The following is a 17,406-nucleotide window of genomic DNA, read 5'->3' as shown; positions in this document are numbered from 1 at the left end:
AAGCCCCAGTAGATAGTTGTATGTCATAGCTGCACGTCCTTCTAGTTGCTGTATGTGGGATGCAGCCTCAGCATTGCCGGAGAAGCAGTGAGTCGGTACGCGCCCGGGATCCGAACCCGGGCCGCCAGCAGCGGAGCACCCGCACTTAACCGCTAAGCCATGGGGCCGGCCCAACTTACCCCCTTTTATAAATTTTTGCGTTTGGACATGTGAGGACTCAGTGTATGAAGAGGACAGCTGATTCCATCAACCACTGAAAAAATTGCCCTCATGTTTTTCTGTCCATACGTTTAGTAACATTTACTTTAGAATAATTAAAATTAATTAAAAAAAAAACCCTCAAAGATGCGGGAGCTAATATTAATAGCTGGAAAAATTGAAATATGTACTTGCTTTGATAGTTTGCCTTTTGTTCTTATAATTTATAAGTGGAAGAAGACAAAATAACTTTCTTAGGTAATGTACTTTTTCAGGCTTAGCTTCTAATGTTTATTATGTGTTCATTCTATTTATTGTCACAGATGGATTGTTTTACAATTACTACACTAATATTATGACCTATAAAAATTATTTTTTATGCAAAGTCTTAGATTTAGATTTTCTTTATCAAATTGATGTATAATATATTGCTAATTCAATACTTTTTTCTTCAATTAAAATAATGGGTGTTTGTAATCTGTTTTCTAATTAGTAATGAAACCACTTTTATCTTAAACTTAATATTTAATAAGACAAGAAATAAGTTCCTTATCAAAAGTAGAACAAGAAATCATTTCCAGAGAATAGATTTCATTTATTAATAGCTCTATTCGGGGGCCGGCCCTGTGGCTTAGCGGTTAAGTGCGCGCACTCCACTACTGGAGGCCCGGGTTCGGATCCCTGACGTACCACTTCTCCGGGCATGCTGAGGCCGCGTCCCACATACAGCAACTAGAAGGCTGTGCAACTATGACATACAACTATCTACTGGGGCTTTGGGGGAAGAAAATAAATAAAAGAAAAAAAAAATTAAAAAAAAATAGCTCTATTCGTTCCATTCATTTATTCACTTATTTACTCAACAAATATGTGAGTGCTGCCAATGATCCTGACACTTAGGAAAAGGTGATGGATGTGATGGGGAGAGTACCATATGGCAGTTACTGCCCTCATGGAGTTTATAGTCAAGTAACAGATGTGGAGCACTCAACAGACAATTTGGAGACAGTGTAGTAAATTGCTATGATGGAAGCTGGTACTACCTGAGGCAAGAAGTGGAGGCTGTGCCAGATTCATTCCTGGGGGTATGAGGGTCACAAAAGTCTTCCAAAGGAAGTGATGTTTTTACTGTGTGGTCCTTGGACTTCTGGATAGGGCATACATGTGTACCTGCACATATGCACCCACACAAAAGACTTTAAAATTTTTTTAAAATTCTTTTAATTGTGGTAAAAAACATATAACAAAATTTGCCATCTTAACCATTTTTAAGTGTACACTGCAGTAGTGTAAAATATATTCACATTATTGTACAACCAATCTCTAGAACTTTTTCATTTTGCAAACTTGAAACTCTATACCCATTAAACAACAACTCCCATTTCCCCGTCTCCCCAGCCCATGGCAGCCACCATTCTGCTTTCTATCTCTATGAATTTGAATACTCTACATACCTCATATAAGTGGATAAAAGACTTTTTTAATCTTAGGTTTTCTTTCTGTTGTTTTGACAATTGCCTGAGTTCTACCAATTACACATCCTTGGTTTTGCTTTCCTAGACAAATATGAGAAGATAAGAAAGGCCTAGTGGATTGTTATATGGCAGTGTTCTTGTCAGTGGAAGCATGAGGCCAACATAGCCTAAGGGAGATCCTGCTCTCTCTGGTCATCCTGAGAAGTTGCCAGGTAGTATGGAGCCATTTTAGGAGAAGCATAGTTTGAAAAAGCAGAAATGTTATCAAAACTTGGATTTTTCTCACCTCAGAAGACTGTCTTAAACCAGGGTTTGGCAGACCTTTTCTATAAAAAGCCAGATAGTAAATATTTTAGGCTTTGTAGGCTATGCAATCTCTGTCTTAATTACTCAACTCAGCCATGGTAACAGAAAGCAGCCATAGACGATATGTAAACTAGTGAGAGTGGCTGTGTTCCAATAACACTTTATGAAAACAGGCGACAGGCCTGATTGTCCCACAGACTATAGTTTGTTGACCCCTATCTTAAACTGTCCTCAAGCTACGCGTGAGTGGAGAGAGACTCTGGGAGAAACCTACACCTGGGAGATCATTGAGCTGCTTTGTGGCTTGGAGCAGAGAGAGAAATTCAAAACCATATCTTATCAAATTTGTGCCATTGTTTATAAGTTGCACCTTTTATGTACCACTAAAGGCAAGAAAAAGTGCAGCCAATTAATGGTAAGATCCAATTGGTTGTATGATGCATCCTGGTTTCAGAAATGTTAAAATGTGGCGTGGGCTGGAGAGTGTGTCTAAATCAATGATGTAGTGATAACAGCAGCCAACATTTGTGTTTTTACTGTGGGCCACACACTTTGCTTAGCACTTTACATGCATTATTTCATTTATCCTCCTAATAAATCAATGAAGTAAATGAAAAAGGCTTAGTGCAGTTAAATAATTTACCGTAATAAGCAGTGGAGTCTGAGATTCAAACCTAGGCAGCCTGGCATTAAAGCCTGTGCCCTCGGCTACTGTTCTGTACTGCCTCATTCAGCTTTGGAGCAATCTTGCTTGTCAAATGATGCCCATTCATGCTGGAATTGATGTAATTTATTACAGCGATTTGAATCAGGTCATGGAGGAAACAGCAGCTACATCAATTCCTTTTAGCATGTCCTTGCAATTTCAGACATTGCTCAGGGCAGCCAACTACTGGTTTTCATCCATTATATGCCTGCTGGTATCCTCAAAGAAGAATTATTATTTGTGAACCTCTTCTGGAAATGTGTTTAAAGTGATAAAGTTTCTAAGCCAAGTAAAACTTGTGCTGGGAGAGAAGTCTTAGTGCTCTGTTCACACATAGTATCTGTGATACCAGCCAGCACCTCTGTCCTGCTGCCATAGAGGAGAATGAGTGTCACACATCACTGTAATTCATCCTCTTCTGCATCTGCGAGCTTTGCCTCTAAGATGGCGCAATCCTGCATAGGAATGCAGACTTCACCAAAGAAGACCTTATTGATTTTTGAAGACACAGGGAATGTATGAGCCATTGAGCTCTCAGAGTCTTGGGGAGTTCTGGTATTCCTAGCACAGGCCTGCATTCAGCTGACAGAGCAAGCTGTGAGAGCTTGCCTTGAAGAAAGTTGAGGTTTTCAGTACTTGTGATCATCAAAAAGAGAAGTCAAAATAGAATGGCAATAAAGATGGCATGCATGTAACCATCTCAAATTACATCACAGTGTCAATTTCTTATTCAAACTAAATAGAAGCCTTCTCGTTGAAATTCAGTTTGAAGAGTTAAAGTTTATTTTTTGCTTTATTTGCATATTTATTTTCACTGGGAATGAACAGCATCTTTTATAAAGGTGATTTTCATATTTTATGAATGAAACTTCCACTGTAGTGAAATAAATTGTATGGAAGAAGTTGTGTTTTTGGGGGGTGCTGTTGCACTCTTCTGAAAGAGATTTCATTAACTTCTGGTTTTCACAAGTGCCTGATAGCTCATAAAGCCTGAGAATCACTGGTCTAAACTGAGATGTGGAGGTTGAAGAAAAGGTAACTGGTGAAGTGAGAGTGCATGAGGGAGAAAAGTGCAGAGGCCTACAAGCGAGAGATGTGGCATATTCCTGGAGCGCGTGTGTCAGGGAGAGTGAGAAAGAGTGGAAGGCAAAAAGAGCCAAATCATTAAGGACCTTGTAAACCATATCTCCCAGTTAGGATTAGATTCAGCTACATTTAATGGTGAAACTCAAAATAACAAAATGAATGTAGACAGGGGCAATCCAGAGCTAGTATGGCAGCTTGTGATCATCAGGAACCTGGGCTTCTCTATCTTGTGACTCTGCCATCCTTAGCATATCTCCTCATGGTCCCAGATGGCCACCTAAATGAACTTTAGTCATCATGTGTCCATTCCAAAAAGCAGGAAGGAGGAAGAAAGGCACGCCCCCTGCCCTTTCAAAGAGACTTCCTAGAAATCTTTCAATTCACTTCTGGTTAATCACATTCACCAGAACTTTGGCACAAGTAGCTGTAAGGGAGGCTAGGAAATGTAGTCTTTTATTTGGGGTCATGGTGTGCCCAGCTGAAAATCAGCATTCTAAAGTGGAAGGGAAAACGTGATGTTGGGGTAGGCAGCTAGTAACTCTTCCATGCCATGTTAATGTTTTATTTTGTGAATGATGTAATAAGAGAAACATGTTCAAATTCTCTTTTTTAAAAGATTGCCACCTGCAAGGTGGAGGGCGGATTGGAGGGAGGGAAGGAAACCATAGAGATCACTGCAGTAACACAGGTGAGAGGTGAGCCGGGTGCTGACTGTGGCACAGAAACAATTTCATGAGACTGACAGGACTTGATCATTGATCAGTTATGAAAAGGCTCCTGGCTTAGCGGCTGGGTGTGTCTTGATACCATAGAGGCAGGAATGATTGGAGCAGATTGCCTGGCAAGAGGAGGTCTGCTTAGAATGGGCTTGAAAAGGAACAGGCAGAAAGAAGAGGAAAATAGAATATGGTGTTTCAGAAGTCAAGGGGAATAGAGCATTTCAAGATTTAGGGAGTGGTCAGTTGTGTCAAATGCAGCTGAGAGCGCAAGTAAGAGAAGTATTGATGTTATTGATAGGATTTAGCAGTTAGGAGTGTTGATTGATGACCTTAAGAGCAGTTCATTGAATGATGGAGAAAACTAGATTGCAGTGGCTGAGGGAAAGGGAGGTGAGGAAGTAGAGGTGAGGGTAGCAACTTTTTCAAGAAGTTTTGCCTCTAAGATGGAGGAAAAAAGGATATGGGTGTAGGAAAGGATAAGTGAGTGTGTGTGTTGATGTTTTCTTTAGTTTTTAGATGGCAAATATTTGAATATGTTCATGCTGATGGAAAGGAATAGAGAGGGGGAGGCTGAAGGTGAGACTGGATGATTGATGAAATGAGGTTCTTGAGATGGGCACTGGCGGAGATTGCCTTAGGGTGGGGACAGCGCTGCTTGTAACCAGAAGGAAGAGAAAGAAGCAAAGGTGCAGATGCAGAGAGCTCCTGAGGAGCTGGTGGTGGAAAGTTGAGGGCATTCCCATATATGATGGCTTTCATTTGCTTTATGAAATAGGAGTTGAGCTCCTCTAGGTGGCTGAGGGGGTGTTGGTAGACCATGTGATAATGTACATGATTTGCCAGCTTTCTCTTAATGAAAAAAAATCTGTGGTCTACGTATGATTTTTCTGTCATTAAATTAATCTGTAGGAGCTTTCAAACAACCCAGATTTTGGTTTTTATCTTTAGAAATGTGAAATGAAGAGACAATATGCCCAAGTGCCTAGCACAGAACTTGGCACACAGACACCATGCAGTAAGGGTTTAGTGAATAAGCCGGTGTTCTTGGAACACTTCCTGTACGTATGGAACGTCATTCCAAACTTGTTTTACTGTTTACGCAGCTCATTTTCTTCCAGGCAAACTTGCTTTTGTTGAAAAAAAATCTTTCAGACTGCAATAATCGTACCCTTGTGAACCATAACAGGGCAGGTACTGTTAGCTTGTTTTGGGTATTTGGCGCTGTCTCCAGGAATAGCACAAATATGCTACCAAGAACTGGGTTATACTATTGCTAATGGGAACAGTGTGTCCATGACTGTGTGATGAATTCGGCTTTTCTTCTAACTGGAAACTAAGTTGTGAACAGACTTGGCAAGGCAGAGATCCTGGTAGATAGTTTTTAAAAGATCTTTTTAAAAATCTCTCAGTTTCTGGAGAAGAACTAGATTGACATCCTAGAGGGCAGAATGTTGTTTAAATCACATTCTTCAGTAGATTGCCAATTACTTTCTTTTTATTCCTCAGAGGAGGTTGGGTATTTGACCAGTTCTTTCAGTGAAAAGAGAACGTGAGTGGCTTAGCCTCCTCTGCACATTTTGTAGGGAGCCTCATGGGGTTGGCCCCACCTCACCTGTAGAGGTGGCCCTACTGTATATTTAGTTGCAGTCCAGGTCTTCCTGGAACACTGAATTCTATTCATGTCTGGGAGAGAGAGAAGCAGGGTGATTAGGATCGAAAGCACAAAGGTCCGCACTAGTGACTGACAAAAGTGATTCAGTCAGAGTAACATGGAGGCCGTATCCAACAGTGCGTGGTACTCCCTGTTGTCTCCAGACACCATCCATCTTTTCCTGAGTAGATGTCTTGGTGCATTCTCCTGGGGGAGCTGAGAAGGGGAAAGTGGAGGACAGGTCTAAAAATGTCTCTGTGACTAGGTATGACCAGTGTAACTTCAGCTGTTGCCAAGCAACTTTCTAACACAGATCCCCTTAGCTTGTGGAACTAAACTGAGCTCTGTGGGGTTGCTTAGTGAGGTCCGTGGTGGAGAGTGGGACAGCATCACCAACAGAAAATGTCTGTTCGCATATAGGGTGATTTACGTGATGGAAAGCTGTGCTTACCACCTAATTTAACCTGATCGGCACTTTCTTTGCGTGTGTGTGTGTCTTGACATGAGTACAGCCATGTTTGGCCGCTCCATTGACCTACAGCCACCAGCACAAAAAGAAATACAAAGCTGCTTTCTGTGTGGTGGGAACTGGCCTTTTCCCGGGAACTGGCCTTTCTCCCACGGAGAGAGTTGCAAGTTGTAACATTTCAAGGCTCTTGGAGCGTCGTAGCCCGGAATGGACTGGCCATCTGTGCCGGGCTGAGATGATAACCAAAGAGAACAATGCACGTACGCAACTACTGGGCTGGGACGTTAGCCAGGGGGCTCAGTGCACGTACGCCACTGATAACCATTTTGTGCATGGGAACACTAAATGCTTGCTCTGCAAACTCTGTAATTGCTTACTCTGAAAATCACTGATGGTATAAAAAACTGCTGGAAACTGAGCCCTGAGGAGAGTTCCACCTGTGGAAGGGACACCTTGCCCAGGATGTGTGATCCTTGCCCAGCCGCGTCGATTGACAGGGCTCTCCTGGTAGTGGGGCGTGGATGTTGTGAGTAACTGATTTGATGTGAAGTAATTGATTTGATATGAAGTAATTGATTTGATGTGTTCTCTTTTCGGTCAACCTGGTGTTTCTCTTTCTGGTTGATTTGTGTCATTTCTCTTCAGCCGATGTGGGTATTTTCCCTTTCCAGTCGGGCTGATGTTTTTTCCCTCTTAATATTTGACCTATTTGGATCTGTTTGCAGACTGTCACCTTTACTATCCTCTATATAATAAAATATACCTTCAGTCCATTTGTTTGGAGTGGAAAGTGTCTTTTACGTCTCCGATCGAATCCCCGAACCTCTCATAACAGTGTGTGTGTGTGTGTGTGTGTTTGTGTAGGGGGGGAGAAGGGGGATGGGTTTAGGTCACGAAATGTAACTGAAAGACCTCCAGTGGAGACTTCCAACAGCAACACTAAGCTGACCACTCTGGACATCTCTCCCCTCATCATACCTTGTTAACTTCACACCTATGACTCTCTTCCCTTTCCCTCCATAGTTCTTTTCAGAGTCCTTTTCTTGTAACAGTCAAGTTCCTCAAGTGGGGCCTATATTTTTTGTTTTTTTTGAGGAAGATCAGCCCAGAGCTAACATCCATGCTAATCCTCCTCTTTTTGCTGAGGAAGACCGGCTCTGAGCTAACATCTATTGCCAATCCTCCTCCTTTTTTTCCCCCCAAAGCCCCAGTAGATAGTCGTATGTCGTAGTTGCACATCCTTCTAGTTGCTGTATGTGGGAGGAGAAGCGGTGCGTTGGTGCGCGCCCCGGATCTGAACCCAGGCCGCCAGTAGCAGAGCGCGCGCACTTAACCGCTAAGCCACGGGGTCGGCCTGGGGCCTATATTTAATTAGCTGCTTTAAAGATTAGATATAGCAAGACAAGTAGGTATTACTGAAAGCACCACATAAAGAACCACGATTCCTTGACATTTGCAGAGATAGGGCTGCTCCTTGCCCACTTAACTTGGGGTGCAAGCTTCTAAATGTGGCACTTCACAAAGAATTCTGGGCACTCAACTGAATGGTAAAGTCTTTCTCCTGGTGAGTTGCCTGGGCCTGTGCCCAAAAGTCTTTATTAACTCGATTTTGGAACTTAATGTTATGCTTAGATCAGCTCATTTTATTTCACACCAACTATTTGAAAATAATTCAGAATTACATCTTAAATTTAAATTCAAGTTCTTTAGATGCCAGTCTTGGGGAGATTTGAATTAAAACTAAAAGTATAAACACACCTTTTGACCAAAGGTCAAATGGCCTAGAATTAAAATCATTTATGAGACTGAGACCTTTTATCACCATCATATAATGTTTTTGGGGTACAAGAAAAAATTTGTTTAGCCTCCATAGACTCAGTCATAAGGAATTGTCTTCTTAAAGCATTCTAATAAAATGCATGTTTTAAAGTTTGATTAATGCAAACAAAATGTATTTTTTTCTCTAAGTACTTTTCATGAACTTTATATTCTTTATGGTGTGTGGATCAAAGATGATTTATCATGAATATAGATGATTTTGGACAGTTTTTTTTTTCTCCTGGTGAAACTTTAATGCACAAGGTTGATATTTGGTTTTTAATTCATCTTCACAGGAGGTGAAAAATTCCTATCAGTAGTTTTTTTTGAAGAATCATGACCTAAATGGAATTAAATAGCTAAAAATTAAACATGGTTCCTAAAGCTCATTTTGTTTAATGTTATGAATGTTAGTATACCAAATGGTTCTTTAAAGGTTAGAATTAAGATATAATCCAATTTACATTATTCTGCGTAATGTTATTATTTAAATTTGTTTAAACATTTGTCAGCTCAAAAAGGAAATTATATTCTGCCTAAAGATATCTAACATACTCAATTTTAGTGTTTACTGTTAGTTTCCCAATTTAAATTTAACAACTGAAATATTTGCAAATATTGTACACAAAACTATTAGCTTTCAAAATAATTGTTGCATTTTTACTCTTGTAATAATCTTTTATACTTCAACTAGTAGAATGTTAATGTTACATGAAATTTTTCACTCCAAGTTATATCTAGAATGTTTACCTCTATTTGAAACAAAATATTCAAATACTGACAGTTAACCCTAACGATGTGTCTTGTTTGAATGCTGATGTTGTTATAATGATATGATGAGTACCTACATCATCATAGGTTCTGGGACTCCTGAATTGGTGTTTAAGTGTAGGGGTTGGCATTTGGCCTTCCAGAGGTTTAGGATAAAGCTGAGTACAAATTATTTGATCAAATTTGAGACTGAAGTTGAACATCAGTGTGTCCTTAGTAAAAGCTCACTACTATTCATTGTTATGTAAATAGAATGTTGATTAGTGAAGATAAGGAAGAATCAGGTTTTAGGTCATCTTTTTATATGTTTGGTTGAATGTCTTGTGATGCCAGTGTCATTAAAGTGAAAAAGATTATATTGAACAAAATAAGATTCTGGCAGAGTTTTATTAAAATGAACTGAAACATAATTCTGATTCTTTGGTTGATTTTTTTTTAATAGACCATCTAGAACTGCACGTGCCACTAGCCATGTGTGTTGGTTTACAGTAATATCAAATACAATTAAAACTTCCTTTCCTCAGTTACATTAGACACATTTCAAGTGCTTGATGGCCACATGTGGCCAGCACAAATTATAAGACATTTCCATAACTGCAGAAAGTTCTGTTGGACAGCACTATGTCTAGAGATTGACAGTGAATGAAGTGCCATCCTGTTGATCTTTTGACTATGTATTTAAATATGAAGAAATCTCTTTTTACATTGTTTACATTTTTGTAAAGTTTTTGCCTTGAGATGACAGGCCACCCATCCCTCAGGATACTAGTAAATTTAGAACACAGGTGTTGAGCAGTGTCTGAAACCCAAGTCCTGCCATTCTGCACTGTTTTCACGTGTATCTGAAGAGCAGCATTTTCTTAGATTTATACTTTTAGAACCGTGATTACACTTGTATTATTCTTTTCATCCTTTTAATCTTTTAATTCAAAGGTAAGGATGCATTGTTATGTGTATTAAATTCAAATAAAGAGAATCAGTTTTCTGATTACTAAACCAAGACTTTAGAACTTGTATTCTATTCCAGTTTTAACATCTGCAAATGGAAAAAATAAGTTTTATAAGGCTCAATTTGCCATAGGATCTGTCAACCTGTACCTGTACTCCAGTCCATTGTATCAATCCTCCTTCTCCCAGATATATTGTATACACACAAATAAACTTTACTAAATATGGACCTTTCTCTGGAAGAACCTACATTAATTTGGAATATCCTCAAACATATAAGCCACTTTAAAAAAAGAATGTTAAATGAATCTTGAGGATATTATGCTAAGTGAAATAAGTCAGTCACAAAAAGACAAATACTGTGTGATTTCACTTGTGTACCTAGAGTATTCAAACCCACAGAGACCAGGTAGAAGGATGATTGCCAGGGGATAGGTGGAGAAGGGAATGGGGACTTGTTTTTTTTTTTTTTTGTGAGGAAGATCGGCCCTGAGCTAACATCTGCCAATCCTCCTCTTTTTGCTGAGGAAGACTGGCCCTGGGCTAACATCCATGCCCATTTTTCTCCACTTTACATGGGACGCCGCCACAGCATGGCTTGACAAGCGGTGCCTTGGTGCGCGCCCGGGATCTGAACTGGTGAACCCTGGGCCACCGCAGTGGAGCACGCGCACTTAACCGCCTGCGCCACTGGGCCGGCCCATGGGGACTTGTTTTTTAATAAGTATAGTTTCAGTTTTGCAAGATGAAAAGAGTTCTGGAGATTGGTTGCACAGCAATGTGAATTTACTTAATACTACAGAGCCGTACACTTAAAAGTGGTTAAGATGGCAAATTTTATGCTATGCATATTTACTACAATTAAAAAAGAAATGTTACAAAGCTGGTTCTCCCAACTTATTGGTTTTCTTTGAGAGTGCGTTGGCTATTCTTGGCCCTTTGCGTTGTCATACACACTTTAAATTGGCTTGTCAGTTTCCACACAAAAAACTCTTGGGATTTTGATTAGGATTGTCTTGATCAGTTTGGGGAAAATTGACATCTTTATATTAGTAAGTCTTCTAATTTATAAACATGATGACTCTCCCTGAATTTTAAATAAATCTTTTAATTTTTCTCAAAAATGTTTTATAGTGTTCCATGTGGAAATTTTGCATATCTTTTGTTAGATTTATTCCTAGATATTTGCTATTTTTGATAGTATTATAAAAATAACTTTTTAATCAATTTTATTTTCTAATTCTTTATATATAAAAATGTTAATCTTTTTTTTAACCATCTTTAAACATTTTTAAGCATACAATTCAGTAGTGTTAAGTACATTCACGTTGTTGTGCAATCAATCCCCAGAACTCTTTGATCTTACAAAACTAAAACTATACCCGTTAAACAATAACTCCCCATTTCAGCCTACCCCCAACCTCTGGTAACCACTCTTCTACTTTCTATCTGACTACTCTAGGTGCCTCATATAAGTAGAATCATACATGTATTTGTCTTTTTGTGACTGGCTTATTTCACTTAATATAATGTCCTCAAGGTTCATCCATGTTGTAGCATATGTCAGAATTTCCTTCCTTTTTAAGGCTGAGTAATATTCCATTGTATATGTATATCACATTTTGCTTTATCCATTCATCTATTGATGGACATTTGAGTTACTTCCACTTTTTAGGCTATTGTGAATAATGCTGCTATTGAAGGTGAGTATACAAACATCTCTTGGAGACTTCTTTTAGTTCTTTGGGGTAAATACCCAGAAGTGGAATTGCTGGATCATATGATAATTCTACTTTTAAGTTTTTTAGGAACCATCTTTTTTTTTTTTTTTTTTTTTTTTTATTTTTTCCCCCAAAGCCCCAGTAGATAGTTGTATGTCATAGCTGCACATCCTTCTAGTTGCTGTATGTGGGACGCGGCCTCAGCATGGCTGGAGAAGCGGTGCGTCAGTGCGCGCCTGGGATCCGAACCCGGGCTGCCAGCAGCAGAGCGCGTGCACTTAACTGCTAAGCCACGGGGCCGGCCCAAGGAACTATCATATTTTTTTCCTTAACAGCCACACCACTTAGATTCCCACCGACAGTGCACAAGGTTCCAAAAGTAGTCTTTTTTGTGTGTGTGTGAGGAAAATCAGCCCTGAGCTAACATCTGATACCAATCCTCCTCTTTTTGCCGAGGAACACTGGCCCTGGGCTAACATCCGTGCCCATCTTCCTCTACTTTATATGGGACGCTGCCACATCATGGTTTGACAAGCTGTGTGTCGGTGTGCGCCCGGGATCCGAACCTGCAAACTCCGGGCCGCCACAGCAGAACACGTGCACTTAACCACTATGCCACCAGGCCGGCCCCCTAAAAGTAGTCTTTTTTAAAATACTGACCATGTATCTTCAATGTTGCTATGCTCACTTTATTCTAATAATTTGTAGGGTGTTTAGATTTTCTACATATAAAATCATATCATCTGTGAATATTGACAGCTTGCTTTCTTTTAGTGGATATACAAATTGAATACTGTAGTGAAGAGAATGTACTATAGCTACATGCATTTATGTGAATTGTTCTTAAAACACAACATGAATTAAAGAAGCAAGTCAAGAGGATACTTTATATTCAATGATTCAATTTATTGAATAAAATTAAGTAAAAATATTATCATTACAGATACATACATAAGTGGTAAAACTACAGAGAGTAAAAGGCAAGATAGTGGTTACCACTAGGGATGGAAGAGGAATGTGATCACGGACAGACACACGGAGGCTTCTAAGTTATGGCAGTATTCTTTTTTATTTAGGTTATTCTTTCACCTGTATACATGTATTTTATAAACTTTTGTGTATGTATGTTGTTTCACAATGAATATTTTTTAGGTGAAATTGGAAAACATAGGCCTGTCTCACCATAGGTAGAAAAAAAATTTTGCTTCTATGTATTCTATTTTTTAAAAAGTATATTCAAAGAAGCATTAAATGCATAAAAGTATTTCTGAACTAACAATTTTACCTAAAATGAACTGCGGGTTTTCAGTTAAATTGATTTTCACACCCTTGTGAGACCTCTGTAAATATCAGATTCTTTCCTGGGAAGTCAAAAGTAATAGCTAAATGGAAACTCTTGGCTTTTAAAAGATAATTGGAAAATATTTGGCTTGGTCCCATTTGCTAACTCTTTTGAGTAAATATAATGTGCCCAAGAAATTCTCCCAACCCAATAATAGACTACTTGAAGCCATTGTAGCAGAGAGGCATTCCTTTTACTGACTGGTTAATTTCAGTAGCAGGGCTAGAAAGGATTATACACTACCATGTTATATGAGAGTGACAGAAGGTTCCAGCTCTGTCATCCACTCTTACTTTTCTGGTAGTGTGGCACTTAACATTGGACTTTTTCTCTCACGCAGTATTACCAGTTTCTTTGAAATGCTGAACAATGATGTTCATGGCAGTAGAGTCAAATTAAAACATCCTTCAAAGCATGTCGGTCAACTGGGCCATGGGCACTTTGTGTGTGTGTGTGTTGGGCATCCATGATGTTATCACCTATACATTGTCTTCACCTGAACCAAGTGCTGCCAGGGAAGCAACCAGCGTGGTCTGTGTTCTTTCTTACCTCCCTGTCCTCCTTTTCTTTGGTGGTTAGCATCCAGTATTGAGGTAGCACCCACTGGAGGGCCATGGTGCCCACAGGCCTGTCCCCTCCTCCAGTCTTTTTCTGTCACCAGCCCTCCTTTTGAATCTGAATGACTGCTGAAGACTGCTAAGTGGCACTTACCAGGAAGATTCGCAATCCTACCACATTGGGAAATAATTCAGGAGTGATAACTGAGGTGATAACCAGTAGAGAGTCGTGGAGAAGAGTGCTCCGTGTTCCTTAGTATTTACACCAAGCAAGAAAGTGTATTCATAGTGTCTTGCAGGGGAGAGGAAAATAAGAGTCAGACTAGTTTTTGTGGAAAGAGCTGTTAACAGTAGGAATTTTGTGGTCAGGAATCTACATGTGACATGTATGTATGCTTGTCTGACCAAGGATAAAGGGATTTTTCCTCCACAGCCTAATCACTAGAGTGTGAGCCTATCACCTCCTTTCCCAATCACAGACTTCATCCATGACACACACCTACAGCTAGCAGAACAAATAAAAAATAGCTCAGTGTTTGCTGAGCACTTACTGTGTGGTTTTATTTTTTCAGTCCCCTCAAGTGTCATCTATCCTACACCATGATGTAACTGAAAAGCACATTTGATGACCTATTCCATTAAAGAAAGATAACAACAAAATGTCCCATGAATGGATAGAAAATATATTGTGATCTTTTTAAAAGCTATTATTCTTGCTATAAGATGTTTAGACTTGCTTTTGCCTCTGCTTTGAACAAAAGAATTTGGGCTTCTACTGTGTCATTGTTCCTTTCCTATGAGGGAGAAGTTGAAGATTAAGGTTCTACGCTCACAGAAATACACGAGGGGGTATAGAGAAGATCGAGCTGGGATTCTCTCACCCATTCCCACCCTACCAGGACATTTGTTGGAGCAATGAGAACACTTAATTTTCCAATGTGATCTTTTATACAATGATGCCTGAAAGTTAAATTCTTAAGGAAGGAATTCTATCCTTGTACATACCTAGAAGTAGGACAAAAACCCTATGCCACCTTCCTCTGAAGGGCAGACTTAGGACTGAATGGAGGAAAATGGCAAGGAACATTGTGGTTTTGGTTTTTGCCTCCTTTGGAAGAAGGAATAATGTGTGATCATATATATATATATAAATACTTCTCTAGAATTGAAGTGCACCAGAAATATTTACAGACTTGAAGAGTTTTAGATATCCCATTTGCTGTGCTGATACAAATTGAGAATTCTGAGTTTTTGAAGGTAATTCAAGAGACCTGGATGTTCTACAGGCCAGCCAAATATCATTGTGATGTAAATCAATTACTGAACTACTTCTGTGTGCAAGAGGAGTTGCCAAGAAGTACTTGATTTTGAACCATAAGGGCCTGTGACATTAAAGGAAATGCAGCTGAAACTTTCTACAGAGAAAGCAAAACTCTGTAAGGATGCATGGAAGTAACCCTGGGATTGATTTGGTTTAACCTCTCATAAAGCTGTTTGAATTACTTTCATAATTTTTTTAAAAATTTCAGATTCAACCTTATGAAAAGATAAAGGCCAGGGGCTTACCTGATAATATATCTTCTGTGCTGAACAAGCTGGTGGTGGTGAAACTCAATGGCGGTTTGGGAACCAGCATGGGCTGCAAAGGCCCGAAAAGTCTGATTGGTGTGAGGAATGAGAATACCTTTCTGGATCTGACCGTTCAGCAAATTGAAGTGAGTAGTAACATTTAGCCTTTCTCATAAGCTACTAAAATCGTTTTTAGTTTTTAGGTTATTACAAATGTTACCTTATGTGAATTTGAGCTAGTCAAGGAGCTTGCTATCTTTATTCTATTAATATATAAAAAGGTTTGGTGTTCCTAAGGGCAAATCCTCAGGGTGATGTAAAAGCTTTTGATCTTTAAATAGCATTTGTGGTTGCTGAAATCTCTGGATCTATTCGGTTTCTGCTTTGATCTCCCCACCCTTCTCCCCCTTTCTAGTGGCAGCCTTCGTCACAGCTGGGATGATCTGGCTTTATTAACCCCTTTTGGGTGGCTGGGGAGAATTTCATGTATCTGGTTGGATGCCATGGATGCTAAGAACTGTTCTTGGCTTCTCTCTTATAATAAAGTCATTAATCATAGACCATAAGCTCTTCAGGGGCAGTGGACCTATCTTTTTCATCTCTAATACAGTGCTGGTAACCACGATAATAACATTAGCAGTAGCAGCGGCTAACATTTATCCAACACTTACGGTTCTAAGTGTTGGATAAATGTTACAGTACACCAAGTATTATTCCCAGCTCTTTACATGAATTGACTCATTTGTTCTTCTTAACAATTCTGTAAGATAAGTACTATTATCATCCCCATTTTACAGATGAGGAAACCAAGGCACAGAGAGGTTGATTTACGTGCCCAAGTTTCCCTAGCTAGTTAGTAAGTGCACAGTCAAACTTTGAACATAGGACAGTGTGACTTCTAAGATCCTGTTTTCTTCCCACTCTGTGTTGCCTCTTAGCTCTGCGTAGAGATTGAAAAGATTTCAGTTGGGGTGTGATTCACAGTTCTTGACATTAATCCTTAGGATAGGGAGCCATATCTTCATAACATTTGTACTTTCATCCCCCCAGTGCTCTGGACTCAGTAAATGCGTAGTCAGCATTTGCCCATCCAGTAAGGCCACAGGGCACTGTGGCCGGACACACAGCTCCAGAGGTGGACTGTGGTGGGGAGGGGTCTCCCGGCTCTGCTGCTGACCTGCCACCTCTCTGGGCCTCAGTTTTAGCCATCTGTAAAATGCAGACAATAGTTTCTGTCTCATAGGGTTGTGATTTAATGAGCAAGTATGTGGTGAATTGCTTAGCAAAATGTCTGGCTTATGCTAAGTAGTTATTATTTCAAATCTATGTATTTGGCTACATGTAGATGATGTTTTGGACATTTTGTGATTAACCATTAAGAGTTCATTTTACACTTTTAAGCACAAGAAAAGTAAGTCTGAGTAATTTGTCATTTTCCTCCCTAGCACTTGAACAAATCCTACAATACAGATGTTCCTCTTGTTCTAATGAACTCTTTTAACACGGATGAAGATACAAAAAAAATACTACAGAAGTACAATCATTGTCGTGTGAAAATCTACACTTTTAATCAAAGCAGGTAAAAGGAGTAAAAAAATTAACTCTGGCGGCTGGGGGGTGGGGTTGTTACTCCTGGGAAAGAAGGACTTCTTTGTCTTGTTTAAACAGAGCAGCCTCAAGATGTGCATGTGCCAAGGACTAATGTTTGCAAGTGATGCCTTTAAAGGCTGAACATTTGTTAATAGATATGTGATTGTTATCATCACTCTGTGGTTCTGTAACTTCCAATCTTAAAAGAGAATCTGCTTGAGATTCTGTTCTAGGTCCAGAATATTTGAGGATAGCTTAGATAACTTAGCTTTCTGAGGGCATATTTGGGCTCCAAGTGGGTCTATGAAAATCTTGCTGTATTCCACAATATTGATAACATTCTTTCCTATGAGAAGGAATTTCTTCAACATCTTGAATAGGCTTGGAGGAAATTTAATAAATTCTGGGGAAAATCTTCCACTTTGGGGAAGGAAAAGTAAGGAAAAAGGAATTCATATGATTAAGTGTGATAAAGCCCAG

At 39.5% G+C, this 17,406-nt stretch overlaps 1 protein-coding gene across 3 annotated transcripts in view; it reads left to right on the top strand.

Annotated features, from left to right (window-relative positions):
• UGP2 (UDP-glucose pyrophosphorylase 2) overlaps window positions 1-17,406 on the top strand; it is a 56,444-nt gene that overhangs the window by 30,948 nt on the left and 8,090 nt on the right. For all 3 annotated transcript variants that reach the window (XM_004435629.3, XM_087436663.1, XM_004435628.3), the window contains exons 4-5: window positions 15,297-15,482; window positions 16,782-16,915. In XM_004435629.3, the coding sequence (XP_004435686.1) occupies window positions 15,297-15,482; window positions 16,782-16,915 (320 nt within the window). The remainder of the gene's footprint in view (window positions 1-15,296; window positions 15,483-16,781; window positions 16,916-17,406) is intronic.

This window comes from Ceratotherium simum, chromosome 11, assembly GCF_057802395.1.
Source record: "Ceratotherium simum simum isolate JZ-2026a chromosome 11, ASM5780239v1, whole genome shotgun sequence".
In the NCBI taxonomy this organism is placed as follows: Eukaryota; Metazoa; Chordata; class Mammalia; order Perissodactyla; family Rhinocerotidae; genus Ceratotherium; species Ceratotherium simum.
This window is presented reverse-complemented; position numbering and strand designations above follow the sequence as displayed.